General features: G+C 43.0%; 1 protein-coding gene across 1 annotated transcript in view; it reads left to right on the forward strand.

Annotated features, from left to right (window-relative positions):
• CASQ2 (calsequestrin 2) overlaps positions 1–15728 on the forward strand; it is a 99186-nt gene that overhangs the window by 48155 nt on the left and 35303 nt on the right. The window contains exons 2-5 of the mRNA XM_030203889.1: positions 1890–1974; positions 3544–3644; positions 12078–12189; positions 14498–14571. Of these exons, the coding sequence (XP_030059749.1) occupies positions 1890–1974; positions 3544–3644; positions 12078–12189; positions 14498–14571 (372 nt within the window). The remainder of the gene's footprint in view (positions 1–1889; positions 1975–3543; positions 3645–12077; positions 12190–14497; positions 14572–15728) is intronic.

Raw genomic sequence — 15728 nt, forward strand, 5'->3', positions numbered from 1 at the left:
TTCTCCTGCCACCTGACACCCAGCCTTAAAAAAAAATCGTGAAGCACCTCGCATCTGCTCTTATGTAAATTAAGCAAATCGCCCTGTCACGTCAGCCCTTCCCTCACTGTGTCCCGCCCATGCGGAAATGGGAAGTTACATCAGAGGGCGGGACACAGTGAGGAAAGGGCCGATGTGACGAGGCGATTTGCTTCATATACAGCAGAGCAGATGCGAGGCGCTTCACTGATTTTTTTTTTAAGGCTGGGTGCTGGGTGGCAGGAGAAGAGGATCGTCTGTCAATTGAGCTGGTGGGCAGTTGGGGACTGCGGCACCAGCGGAGCACCCCCCACCTGCTGACACCCGGGGCGGACTGCCCCCACCACCCCGCCCTTGGTACGCCACTGCCAAAACCCACACCTACACTACCGCAAGCCATTTTTCAGCGCACCTTAGTAAAAGGACCCCTAAATTTGTGCTTGAGGCAATAATCCATCAGTGGGAGTGCATGCTGGCTTTGTTTGCTCTCAGCACATAGCTTCAATCACTAAAGTATTCCTCCATTGCAGCCTCTTTAAAAATGAATGGAAAGCCACTGATTTGCTTGCCCCTTTGTCTTGAATGGAAACTAATGAAAAGAATGATTCAATATCTGAAAACGAACCAGACCAAAAAATTTTTTACCATTCATATCCCTGCTTTCTGGGTTACAGATAGTCATTCATCTTGAAGATACATGCTTTGGGTTATATAGAGGGGCATAATCGAATGGGGCGCCCAAGTTTTCCTGAGGACATCCTTTCAGGACGTCCCCGCAAAGGGACGGGGAAACCCGTATTATCGAAACAAGATGGGCGGCCATCTTTCCTTTTGATAATATGGTCAGGGACGCCCAAATCTCAACATTTAGGTCGACCTTAGAGATGGCCATCCCCGATTTTCAGCGATAATGGAAACCGAGGACGCCCATCTCAAAAATGACCAAATCCAAGCCATTTGGTCATGGGATGAGCCAGCATTCATAGTGTACTGGTCCCCTTGACATGCCAGGGCACCCTAGGGGGCACTGCAGTGGACTTCAGAAATTGCTCCTAGGTGCATAGCTCCTTTACCTTAGATGCTGAGCCCCCCAAACCCCACTCCCCACAACTCTACACCACTACCATAGCCCTTAGGGATGAAGGAGGGCACCTAGATGTGGGTACAGTGGGTTTTGGGTGGGTTTTGGAGGGCTCACATTTACCACCACAAGTATAACAGGTAGGGGGGAGATGGGCCTGGGTCCGCCTGCCTGAAGTGCACTGCAGTACCCACTAAAACTGCTCCAAGACCTGCATACTGCTGTCATGGAGCTGGGTATGATATTTGAGGCTGGCATAGAGGCTGGAAAAATATTAAAAAAAAGTTTTTTAGGGTGGGAGGGGGTTAGTGACCACTGGGGGAGTAAGGGGAGGTCATCCCCGATTCCCTCCGGTGGTCATCTGGTCATTTAGGGCACATTTATGAGGTTTGGTGGTAAAATAAAAAGGACCAAGTAAAGTTGGCCAGGTGTTCGTCAGGGACGCCCTTCTTTTTCCATTATTGGCCGAGGATGCCCACATGTTAAGCACGCCCCAGTGCCGCCTTCACTATGCTTCCAATACGCCTCCATGAACTTTGGTCATCCCCGCAATGGAGAGCAGTTGAGGACGCCCAAAATTGGCTTTCGATTATGCCGATTTGGACGACCCTGGGAGAAGGACGCCCATCTCCCGATTTGTGTGGAAAGATGGGCGCCCTTCTTTTTCAAAAATAAGCCTGATAGTCATTGGTCCTGGGGTTAAATGCTTTTGGACAGCTGGGCTGTCTTTGTATGAACAAATCTGGTATATATATTTTTTTAACCTTATACTGTTTTAATTTCCTTTTAGCTTGCTGCCCAAGTTTTGGAAAGCAAAGGTATTGGGTTTGCATTGATAGACTCCAAAAAGGATTCCAAGCTTGCAAAAAAACTTGGTAAGTGTGCATTATGAAGAACTGGATGAATCTGAGTAATCTCAATATCTCATGACTTCCTGTACACCAAAAACTTTAAAACACTTGTCAAAATTCTTGGTTTTAATTTTTGTGATAGGATTGTGTTTTCTGCGGTCACATTTATGTGCTAAACCTGGCCAGTTAAGTGCTGAAAATTGGAACTTAAGCAGCCAAGTGCTGACTCCACTCCAGAACACCCCCAACCTAGTTGGTTTTTATGTGGGCGCTAACCAGTCATTTTCAGCAAAAATAACTGGTTAAGAGCTGCTGAAAATGACCAGGTAGCCACGAACAAGTGATTTAACTGATCAGCGGTTATTTCTGGCCAGTTAAATCATTTTAAATATCAACCAGCATGTTTTTATTTCACTTAGGGGCCCTTTTACTAAGCCGCGTAAGTGTCTACGTGCACCCAATGTGCGCCAAAATGGAGTTACCACCCGACTACTGTGTGGCTCTTGTGGTAATTTCATTTATGGCGCACATCTGATACGCGCGTCTGAAAAATATTTTTTATTTTTGGGCACGCATAACGGACGCGTGCCAAGTGGCATTTGGCGCACGTAGGTCATTACCCCCCGGTTACCGCATGAGTCTTTACTGAAACAGGCTAGTAAATCAGAAGACAAAAGGCCAAATTTGGTTCCAAACAAGGCAACTTTATTGCTAGCAAGTGAACAGTACCGAGTAGTCTCAGGACACTGTGTGTCGCAAATCACCTGACACTTACATTTATACTTCCCTACTGGGCCTGCGCACTAGGCCCCTTACACGTCACATTTGGCATGCGCAGTAAACAGTTGTAGTTCATACAGTGCATAATTGTAGTTCTCAGTACGTACACACGTCATAATACTGAAAAGATACTGGCAAGAGAAACGAAACTTAGCAGCTTATTCTACATACACACAATGCTCCTTTCTAGCACAGGAGATAAGACTCGTCGGCTCAGAGATGCAGGGCGGGGGTGTTAGCACCCTCCAAGGCCACCTATTCATGGGGCATCTACGTGCAAGCTGATCTCGTATACGCCTTGCTACTACAGTTACAGTTACAAGCTATATGTCTAATAGCCCTGCATTCTGTCTTACATTAGTAAACAATAAAACTGAGTAAGGCACAATGGTCCAGTGCAGTGATAAAGTATGGCTAAAAGCCAAAAGCAGAGGTAGAATACATAAGTATAAGTCCATCAATAGGCACAAAACATGAGGTTGTTCTGGTAGGCAGTAGTATTCGGGTAGTATCCGGTGTTCCACTCCTACATTACCGCTAGGTCAATGGCTGGTGGTAAGGTCTCAGACCAAAAATGATTATGCAGCCCGTCCATTTTCGGCAAAAATTTTAAAAAGGCCTGTTTTTACAGGCACACAGCCAAAACCCGCGCCTACACTACCGCAAGCCATTTTTCTGCACGCCTTTGTAAAAAGACCCCTTCATTTTATGTAAAATGCCTCGATGGGCTCCCAAAAGATGGTTATATCAAATATAAGTAAACTAAACAAAACTAACTTTGTACTAATGGATACCTTTCTCTCATTTACCCAGGTTGTACAGAAGAAGGGAGCCTCTACATCTTTAAGGAGGAGAACGTGATCGAATTTGATGGGGAACTGTCAGCTGATGTCTTGGTGGAATTCCTCCTGGACGTAAGCACAAAATGGAAATGATGGCAGAGGAGAATTTGCAGCTAGAATGGCCAGGAGCAGGCAGTGATCTAAACCAGGGCGGCCGGGCCCAGGGCAAGGCCCTTCCCCCCCCCCCCCCCCCCCCCCCCCCCCGTGCCGCTGCTGAAGTCCCCGGTGTCACCTGCCTGCCCTCGGCTCCGTCTGCCACCGGGCCCCCTGTATTAAAATTGGCAGCGCCTCAGCTGAGCTCCGTTTGGAAAGGCAGATCACCTCCCTTCGGGCCTTCCCTCACTGTGTCCCGCCCTCGCCTGATGTAACTTCCAGTTTCTGCGAGGGCGGGACACAGGGAGGGCCCGAAGGGAAGGGAGGCGATCTGCCTTTCCAAATGGAGCTCAACTGAGGCACTGCCAATTTTAATGCAGGGGGCCCAATGGCGGACGGAGCAGAGGACAGGCAGGTGAGACCGGGGACTGTAGCGCCGGCGGCCTGACCCCGGCACCGCCTCCCCCTGGAGGCCCAGGCCCAGGGAAATTTGTCCCCCTTGCCCCCTCCCCTCTTGGCGGCCCTGATCTAAACTGTGAGGAATGGCAAGAGTCTTATTAACACAGCCCTCAGGGGCATTCAGGAGTGTTAATTATTAGAGCAGAGAGTGAAGGATTTTAGAGACCATTATAATAGTATGTTGACATACCTTCTTTCGCTTGCAATTTCTCCAGGCCAGTGAGATTCTGCCAATTTCTTATCAAAGGGCTCTAGCCATTTTAGCTCAGTTGAGTGAGACACTTCTTTATTTTTTCTAAATTTGTTTAAAAAAAAGGTCTCCTGAGAGCCTCATTCACCCCTTCACTGCTCCAAATTATATAACTTGTCCTAAATAACTTGTCCTTAATTAAAAAAAAAAAAAAACTTTTATAGGATGAAGGTTGACCACCTTTTAGTTTTTGGGAATCCGTCACCCCATGCCCTGCTCCTCATGCCCTCAGTGTGAGCCAGGGAAAATCAGGAATGAACAGGTCTGTGTTAACTATTAGGCAAAGTAGGTATTTGCCTAGGGCAGCGGCTTCTGGGAGCTAACAAAGATCAGCTACAATCCTGACAGCCACACAGTTCAAATTCAAAGAACCATCAGCATGTATTTTTATAGGGGAGGGAAAGCAATTTTGAAATGGCCCACTTATCTAGGTAAATGTTTTTGGAAACTGACCTCATTAGCTAGCTATCTATATGAGAAACAAAGTTTAATAAGTAAAAGTATGATGCCCAATTACTCATTTTATTGGAATATTCTGGGAGGGCTGATGTAATTATTAAAGCTTCATGAGAGGCCTAGGGGCTGAAAGATGGCCTCAGGCTATACAGGTCGGAGAAGTGAATGTATCTGTGAAAATCGAGATAAAATTGTTGGTGATAATTTTGGATGCGCAGTTTACAATGCAGACATAAATTGTGAATGTGATTCAATTGTCTTTTCAGCATTTGCATTTAGTATATCGATTGAAGCCAAAATCTGAGTTCAAATGATTTTAGGAGTGTGATATAGAGTATGGTGGTATCAAAAATGGATTATTGTAATTCTCTTTACCTTTCTAAATTTGAACACGTTACACTGGTATTGAAACAGCTTCATTGGTTGTCTGTAAAATATAGGATTCAATACAAAATTTTGTCTATTATTTATCAGTCTGTGTATGGTACAGTGCCATGGTACGTTCAATCTGTTATTAAGATCAGATAGGGGTTTACCCCGGATTCTATATAGCGCGCCTAGAGATCTGCACTGAAATTCAAGCATATTCTATACATGTGTAACTTAATTGGCTTAACAAGCTAATCAGCATTGATAACAGCACTTAACAGGCAATAATAAACACTAATTGGTAATAATTAGAATTTACATGCACTTGCTAAACATATTCTGTAATGAACTGCACCCAAATTCTAACATGCGCAGTTCAAATGTTTTGTGGGCGTTCCAAAATTTGTGCGCGTAATTATAGAACATGGCCCAGTGTGCGTAAATCTACGCACAGGGATTTATGCCATATTTTCATTGGTGTAAATGGAGGCACATAATTTTAGGCACTGGGATATCAACTAAACGTATTCTATATACTGCGCCTAAATCTTGGTGCCGCTTATAGAATACACTTAAGAGAAAATGTTTACCATGTGGATTTTTTAGGCACCTTATATAGAATCTGGCCCTTAAAGTTTGACTTTGCAATTCGGTTAGCTCTGGATTTGGTATCAACTACACATTATGCTGTGAGGAGGCTTCATCATTTTCGATAGTAGGACCCGTAATGTGGAATGCCTTATCTGGCCAGTTGTATTTATGTCAGGGGCGTAGCCAGACTTTGGCAGGAGGGGGGTCCAGAGCCCAAGGTGAGTGGGCACATTTTAGCTCCCCCCCCCCCCCCGGCGCTGCTGACTCCCCCCCCCCCCCCCCCCGCCACTTTTGACCCCCCCCCCCCGGCGCTGCCGCCCCTTCCCCGTCCCTTTCGACCCCCCCTACCACCGCCACCAACCCTCCCCCGCCGCCGTCAGGTTCCTTTGCTGGCGGGCATCCCATTCAGCGCCGGTCTCCGAGTCCGGCGCATTTGCTGATCTGGATTCTGTTTCTGTGAGTCCTGACGTCCTGCACGTTCCTACGTGCAGGACGTCAGGACTCACAAAAACAGAATCCAGATCAGCAATGCGCCGGAGACCGGTGCTGAAGAGGACTTCAGCTGACAGGGGTTGGGGACCCCCGCCAGCAAATGTACCTGACGGCGGCGGCGGTGGAGGGTTGGTGGCGGGGGAAGGGGGAGGTCGAATGTGGCAGGGGGGAAAGCAGGGGGGCCAGGGCTAAATCTGCTGGGGCCCATGCTCCCGTGGCCCCACCTAGCTACACCCCTGGTTTATGTTCAAATGTTTTACAATTTAAGAAACTGTTAAAGATGCAGTTTTTTTGTCCAGGCATTTTTCAACGTTTAATGGTGGTACACAGAAAAATGATAGAGGATGACTGTAGCAGCACATTTGTGTTGCTATTTATATTTCATTTGTAACTTTTTTTTAAATTATTTATTTATATTTTCATCATAATAACACACCAATGTTCACACATTAAGATGTATAGATTTAGAACATAACTCCAAGTATTTATATTACAAACAAAATCTTATCATATTTGTCCACAACAAAGGGGATCCAAGATTAGGAAATTCTAACTAATATAACTTATAAAGTGACACATATCAGAACTGAACTAGAAGGACTTTGGGGTCCTGCAGCCTAGACAGTACAGCTATGTGGGAGCAGCCATCACAGACGGGTCACGTGTGGAGGGGCATAATTGAACGAAAACGTCTATCTCCATGGGCGTTTTTCTCCGAGAACGGGTCCGTGAAGGGGCGGACCGAACCGTATTTTTGAAAAAAATAGACGTCCATGTTTTATTCGACAATTTGTGAGCTGGGCGTTTTTGTTTTTCAGTGATAATGGAAAATGAAAGCGCCCAGCTCAAAAATGAATAAATCCAAGGCATTTGTTTGTGGGAGGGGCCAGGATTCGTAGTGCACTGGTCCCCCTCACATGCCAGGACACCAACCGGGCACCCTAGGGGGCACTTTTACAAAAACAAAAAAAAAGGTAAAAGAGCTCCCAGGTGCATAGCACCCTTCCCTTGTGTGTTGAGCCCCCCAAATCCCCCTCAAAACCCACTGCCCACAAGTCTACACCATTACTATAGCCCTAAGGGGTGAAGGGGGGCACCTACATGTGGGTACAGTGGGTTTCGGGGGGCTGGACGACTAAGCATTAAGCAGCACAATTGTAACAGGTAGGGGGGATGGGTCTGGGTCCACCTGCCTGAAGTCCACTGCACCCCCTAACAACTGCTCCAGGGACCTGCATACTGCTGCCAGGGAGGTGGGTATGACATTTGAGGGTGAAAATAAAAAGTTGTGAAACATCATTTTTTGTGGTGGGAGGGGGTTAGTGACCACTGGGGGAGTCAGGGGAGGTCATCCCCGATTCCATCTGGGGGTAATCTGGTCATTTAGGGCACTTTTGGGGGCCTTATTCGTGAAAAAACAGGGTCCAGGAAAAGTGCCCTAAATTCTAGCTACAAATGCATACTTTTTTTCCATTATCGCCGAAAGGCGCCCATCTCTCCTCGGCCGATAACCACGCCCCAGTTCCACCTTCGCCACGCCTCCAACACGCCCCCGTCAACTTTGTACGCTTCTGCGATGGAGTGCAGTTGAAAACGTCCAAAATCGGCTTTCTATTATACCGATTTATTCGTTTTTGTGAGATAAACATATATCTCCCGATTTGGGTCGAAATCTAGGCGTTTTTCTCTTTCAATTATAAGGTGGATAGCCTCCTTAGCTAAAAGAAAATCTTTTAATTTAATAGGGCAGAAAAAAAGGTAATCTACACCATCTAAAGAGATCATACATCTAGATGGATATCTAAGAATAAATGTTCCACCCAGGGAAAGGATTCTCGGTCTCAATGCCAATAACTCCCTTCTCCTGGTTTGAGTCTCTTTGGCTAAATCTTGAAAAATACGTATTTTCCCGCCCATAAAATTAACATTCATTTTCCTGAAATAAGAATGCAGAATTAAACTCTTCATTTGTAACTTTTATTGTGTATGTTTTTATGGTAGCTTCTTAGGGAAAGGGGGAGTTGCAAGACTGACAGATTGCCTAGGCCTCTTAATATTCCTACAGTAGCCCTGAGAATGAAGTTTTTCACAGGTCATATATACAATTCCAGCTTTCCAGGGATGGCAGAAGCAACTTGCATCCAATATTGCTATTTCATGCCCCTGCAGCATATGCAGTAAACAGAAAGAACCTCTTTCAAAATGGTGGTCCAGTCCAGTGTTTATGACATCACAATCATTCAAATGCTGGCAAAGCCAATCAGGCTCAAGATCAAAGCTGAGGCCCACAGGCAGTGTTGCCAGGTGGGCGGTTTTACCGCCCAATTGGGCGGTTTTCCGCGACCCGCCGCGGGAAATTTTTGCCCGCGGCGGGTTGCGGTTTTTTGGGCGGTTTTTTGGCCGGCTTTTCGGCCGCGGTGGGCGGGGTTAGTGACGTGGGAGGCGGGGTTAGTGACGTGGGAGGCGGGGTTAGTGACGTTGGGAGGCGGGGTTAGTGACGTTGGGAGGCGGGGTTAGTGACGGGGGAGGCGGGGCCGATGACGGGGGAGGCGGGGCCGATGACGGGGGAGGCGGGGTTGATGACGGCGGGGGCGGGGGTGATGACGCGGGGGCGGGGGTGTCAGGGGCGGGGTTTGAGTTTGGGCGGGTTTTGGGCTGGATTTTGGGCTCCTTTAGGCTGGAAAAAAATTTTCCACCTGGCAACCCTGCCCACAGGTTGTAAGTGAGGAGCTTCCTGCTTTAGAAACTGCTAGTTGGTTTTCTTGACATAGACATACACCCCGGGATTCTATATATCGTGCCTCGATTTCTGCGCAGAAATCGAAGCATATTCTATAACAATGCACATAACTTAATTAGTTAACAAGCAATTAGTATTAATTAGAATTTATGAGCACTACTTGCTAAGCCTATTCTGTAACGTCATGTGCATAAATTCTAAGTCACGTAGTTGAATAGTGGGTGTGGTTATAGGAGTAGAATGGGCGGATCGTGCACATTTCTAAAATCTATGCACATTGTTATGGAATACACGTGCTCCGTGCCTAATTTAGGCATCGGGATTTACACCAGGTTTTAGTTGGCATAATTGATCGCAACTAAATTTAGTTGCGTACAGCAGCACAGTGTATTATACAACATAAAGCATACTTTATAGAATATGCTTTGATTTCTTTGTGGAAATCGAGGCGCAATATATAGAATCTAGGCAACTGATATGTTATTAAACTCACAACATAGCATGCCATTCCCTGGCAGTTCAATGTCTGAAATATTTTAAAATAAAAGCCATAGTATTAGTGTACATATTTTTTTAGCAACTTGTTTAATTAATTGAATTCTGTTTTAACTAGTTTACCTGGTTCTATTAGTTGTTTTCCTTCCTGAATTGTCTTCTTCGGTTAAATCTTTCTATAGTTTTGAATTGTTACAACTTCACCACTTATTTGAGAAATTCTTCTCTGAGGTCACATTTCAGGTGTCTATATTGTACTCATTCTGGTTTTCTGATTAGTTCATCCATACCCCCAAATAACTTATGGATGACATGAGCTGTACGTACTATAGCAGGACATGTTTATCCACTCCTACCCTAGCTAAGATGATATTCAAGCACCTTTATGAGTTCATCTGCAACTTTCTTTAAACTAGTCCCTTATTTTCCAACTCTTATTACTCTATCTTATCTACCTATATTTTCCATCTTTGCTTACACCGTATGCTGTCAAAGTGTTTTATTGTGTATTGTGTTGACACTGTAATGTAGCATACTTTGGGGCTCATTTTCAAAAGAGAAAAATGTCCAAAAAGTGTCATAAAGCAGCATTTCGATGAATTTCTTCTCAAAACATCCAAATCAGTATTTTTTGAAACCTATTTTGCATATGTCTATCTATGCAAGTCATCCGCAGTGCATCTAAATTACAAGGGGGTGTGTCATGTCCGGGCTTAGGACGTTCCCAACAATTGGATGTTTTACAGCCATAATGGAACAAAGCAAAAACGTCTAAGGCTGAATCTTTAGTGCTGTGGTCTAGACCTGTTTTTAGAACAAATAAGGCACAAAACGATGCCACAAATGACCAGATGACCACTGGAGAGAATCAAGGATTCCCTTACTCCCCAGTGGTCACTGACCCCCCTTCTACCCTACCCCCAAAGATGTGATTAAAAAATATTACTTACCAGCCTCTAGGTCTATTAGAGCAGCAAGCAGGTCCCTGGAGTAGTGTAGTGGTTATTGAGAGGAGGACTGAGGCCTATATCCCACTCTACCTATTACACTTGTGGTGGAAAGTGTGAGCCATCCCACACACCCCCAAAACTTATTGTACCCATATATATAGGTACCCCTTTCACCCTTAAGAGCTATTGTAGTGGTATTCAGGTGTGTAAAATAGGTTTTTGGTGGGTTTTGGAGAGCTCAGTAGACAGTATAAGGGTGTAAAGATGAGATGTGTATCTGAAGTATTTACATGAAGTCCACTGCAGTGCCCCACTGCAGAGCCACATTGCTCTCCTGGGATGTCTTTGTAGCCAGTCTACCAAGAAAGCTAGCTTCTCCTACATTCCAATTTGCTTGATTTTCTCTGTTTTTCACTGGATGGGGGTTTGTTTGAAAATGTCCAAAATTGATAAGCGCACAGAGCATGAAAACATTTTCCATGTGGCTATTATATATTTAAAAAAAGATAGATGTTTTCCCCGAGATTCCCCGAGATTCTATATATCGCACCGAGATTCTATATATCGCACCGAGATTTCTGCATGGAAATTGAAGTCTATTCATAACAATGCACATAAGCAATTGGTTAACAACTAATTAGCATTGATAATTGGATGTCAACAGCCAATTATCAACACTAATTGGCATTAATTAGAATTTATGCGCAGAACTGTCTAAGCATATTCTGTAACATGGTGCATATAAATTCTAAGTCTCATAGCTGAAAAGTGGACAGGTCATGGCCATTTCTAAAATCTATGCGCATTGTTATAGAATATACCCGATCTGCGCATAATTTAGACATCAGGATTAAATTTAGTCACATGGAGCAGCACTTGGTGTATTTTATATAATGCACATAAATTTAAGTTTATTCTAGAAAGTGTGCCTAATTTAAGGCGCACTTTATAGAATACGCATAGGCAACTTTCATTTTGGCGCCAATTTTTTAGGAATGATATATAGAATCTAGTCCTTTGCTGTTTCAAAAATGCCCATATTTCCTATTTGGATTTGGGACGCATTTATCGCAAAACATCCAAAGTCCAAATTAGACATCATATTGAAAATGCTCCTTTATGCCATACTTTGTGTTGATGTTTGAATATTTCTACTGCTATAATTGTCTATTGCTTGTGTTTGACTTATTCTTGCTGTACACTGCCTTGAGTGAATTCCTTCAAAAAGATGGTAAATAAATCCTAATAAATAAAAAAATAAAAAATATTTCCTAGGTGACTTCTCATTATTTGGGACAGATGAGCCTCTGCTTCCTCTAGTACTGGGGTCTTCAAATTTAATTTCCACAAAGTAAAACCAAATTGTCTGTCCATGATTCAGTGAAACTAATTGTAAAAAATTAGGCTGACCTGGAAAAATTCTGGGTTTTCAATAATCAACATGGAACTGAACTGTAAAACTTTTGGACTTTCAAAAGTAGGCAAGACAAGAAAGTCCTTGCCTGGTAATGTAACCGCTTATCCCACCTACTCTAACCCCATTACACTGCAGTGATGTCACAGAATGAAGGAGTAATTCTTTTTTCTGTTTTCTTTCTTTACACCGATAGATGTTAGACGATCCTGTGGAGATCATTAATAGCAAGCTGGAACTTCAGGCCTTTGACCGGATTGAGGACGAGATCAAACTCATTGGCTTCTTCAAAAATGAAGATTCTGAATGTGAGGACATTAGAAACCACAGACATTTCAAATTTGTCAACCAACACTTGCATGGTTCTTTTCTCCCGCCATTAAGATTTTGCTTTCACCTACCATGCTTCTAAGACTTTCAGCAGTTCCTATGTAGGATACAACCTGTACTCATTATTGATCTTATCACAAACCTCAGCCAGCTCATTCAAACCATATTGCTATGGTCGGGAGGTCAATTTTCAAAGGAATATCAGCCAATAACTGGGTGTTTCATTGGACATCTCCCTACCTCCCCCAATTACGTAGGGAATAGTCATGTGTGCTGTTCACGGTATTCATAAAACTTGTGTAGAAAAGGGTTAGCATAAGGGAGGGACCTTCAGAAGTGCACATCGAGGTTTCATGTTCAGATCCCCATGCTTTGCTTACATCCCATTCGTTGCACCTGTAAAGAAATGAGGTGGAGGAAGGGTATAAAAATATTGCTGCAGAATTTTCTATGGAGAATTCATGGGGAGTTTTCTTTTGACAATTGCCCTAAAAATAGTCAAGTCACCCAAATTCTTCTTAGTTTCTGAAGGGCAAATATATTTTTTTAAAAACCCTTAAATATTGATAGGCATAAAAGCATGTACTTGGGAGATATATTCAGCAGAAACAGATTAATTCTTTAGCAATGTCCCATAAGAAATGCAGGTCTCTTACTATCAGTCTTTTAAAAAACAGTTAAAAATCTATTCTGTTTAGGAAACGTTTTAATGATACAATCTGAAGTCATTAAGTGTATTGTCTTTGTTTATTGAGAGTCATTAAGGGCCAGATTCTATATAAGGCACCTATAAAATCCACATGGTAAACATTTCCAAGTGTATTCTATAAGCGGTGCCTGGATTAAGTATGGTATATAGAATACGCTTAGTTGATATCCCAGTGCTTAAAACTATGCGCCTCCATTTATAACAACAAAAACGTGATGTAAATCCCTTTGCGCAGATTTACACACACTGGACCATATTCTATAACTACATGTGTAAATTTGGGAACGCCCATTTCCCCGCCTATAGCCATGACCCTTTTGAACTACGCGCGTTAGAATTTAGGTGCAGTTCATTACAGAATTCGCTTGGCGAGTTGTGCACGTAAATTCTAATTATTGCCAATTATTGCTCATATATGATCCTCCATACACCGCCAAGGACACTAAGGTCCTCCCAAGGACTTTCACTAAGTACACCCTCTCCAAAAGACATTACACGATGTGATACCCGCAAGCGAGCCTTCTCCAGAGTAGGCCCCACACTCTGGAATGCATTGCCTGAAAGGCTACACTTAACACAAGACTACCTCTACTTCAGGAAGCAGGTAAAAGCTTGGCTCTTCAACCAAGCCTTTAATGGAAGAAGTAACTAACTTGTTAATCTCACTCACACACACAAGGATTGACTCAGGCTGCACATACTGCAGCGGGACATGTTTATCCACTCCTCCCCTAGCTGAGATAATAGTTAACCATCTCTCTGACCTCACATGCAACGTTTTTCAAATCAATCACCTTACTTTCTAATTCTTCCTACTTTCTTACTCATCTATATGTTACAACTTTGCCTTACCATTCACTACCAATTATAATGTTCTAGTACATCTTGTGTTGTTATTGCAAGTAGTATACTATGCCATACTTTGTATTGCTCATGTTTGATCTATTCTTACTGTACACCACCTTAAGTGAATTCCTTCAAAAAGGCGGTAAATAAATCCTAATAATAAATACATAATTATTGCTTGTTAAATGTTGTTATCAATGCTGATTAGCTTGTTAAGCCAATTAAGTTACGTGCATTTTTATAGAATATGCCAGGATTTCAGCACAGATCTGTAGGCACGCTATATAGAATCTAGCAGTAAGTGTATTGTCGTTGTTTATTGATTTTGTTTTTCACTAGTATTGTTCTACCTGACATTTTATTATAATCAACTGAGAACTTATATTAGCTTTAGCAGAATATTAATTAAAATGTTATGTTATGTTAAATAGACCACTCAACATAAGACCCGCAATTTACCATTTTGGAAGACAACAAAATACAATGTTCTGCACTGCTTGTTGTCAATACATTTTTGCTAGTATCACCTTTAATAGGTTCAAAGTTTGAGCTGGCACAAAGAGGGAAAAGATGAATTAGTTTTCTATCCTCTGTTGGTTCCAATATGACAACCATTTACCAAAACCATCCAGAGATAGTCTACTCATACACTGCTGCTTCCATGCATGTAACGCAAATTAAACAATGATAATGATTACAAAAATGAAGGTTTACTGTTTATTTTCCTTCAGATTATAAAGCCTTTGAGGAAGCAGCTGAGCACTTCCATCCATATATGAATTTCTTTGCTACATTTGATAAAGGAGTAAGTAAAAGGAACTATGATGCATGTGGCTTCAGTATGTCAGCTTTTCTCTGTTACTCTGTCATTCCCCTTCTGAGCGTTACTCCATAACACTTCATAACCATACTGTCTCCCGTTTAACAAGCACCACACTTCACATTAGATAGCAATACCATTACAGATCATTTGTATTACTTCTGTCCACTGTTCCCTCTAAGCTGAACGGGAGTCCTCCAACTGCATTGCTGCCAGTAGGGGGCGGTGCTTCAATATTGTGTTTTTAAGCACTAAGGACAGGCAGGTTCCCTGGAGTCCTGCAGAGATTGCTTGTCCCTTGCTATTGAAAATGTGATAGTGAAACAGCACCTCCCACTGGCAGGACTTTAGGTGGCGGGCTCCTGCTCAACTTAGAGGAAACAGTACTTCTGTCGCCCCTCTTGAAATATAGAATCTGTTGAATTTCAGGACACAAATACATACAGACCCTCTGATTCTATAAATGGTGTTTACAGTTACAGGTGCAATTTCAAGGGTAGTCAGAAAATGTGATGTTGTTGGTGACTGGAGATTTATGTTCTGTGAAATATGCTTGTACTTGCAATGCAGCTTTTTTCATTGATAGTCCACAGGTTTGGAATGCTTTAACTGGAATTTTAAGATTGTGTAACAGTATGGCACAGTTTCATAAACTGTTGGACGCACCTTTTTGTAAAAGCATGGGGCTGATTTTTTTGTTCCTGATTGATGTAAGAAGAGTTTTATTTGTGTATGATTTTATTGTGTATGTTTTATTGTGAGCCGCTTAGTTGTAAGTGGAATAGAAATTTTTAAATAAATAGTGAATATGCACATCAGTTAAGAACCAATTCTATAACTTTTGTGTGTAAGTTCTATGGTGCATATCTGCAAAAGAGGTGTACATATGGCAAGGTATGGGCGGGTCATTGGCATTCTGACTATTTTGGCACGCGCTTTATAGAATGCTTTCACTTACGCATACAAATGCTGAGTTGCAAACTTTGGGGCCCTTTTACTAAGGCGCATAGGTACGTCAAATTGGCAGTACTGACTGGCTACCACATGCACCGGGTGGTAATTCCGCCCAAAGCACGTGGTAGAAAATATTTTCTATTTTCTACTGCATGGCGCTTACCCGGCAGTAATTGGAAGTTTATGTG

Source organism: Microcaecilia unicolor, chromosome 5, assembly GCF_901765095.1.
Source record: "Microcaecilia unicolor chromosome 5, aMicUni1.1, whole genome shotgun sequence".
NCBI lineage: Eukaryota > Metazoa > Chordata > Amphibia > Gymnophiona > Siphonopidae > Microcaecilia > Microcaecilia unicolor.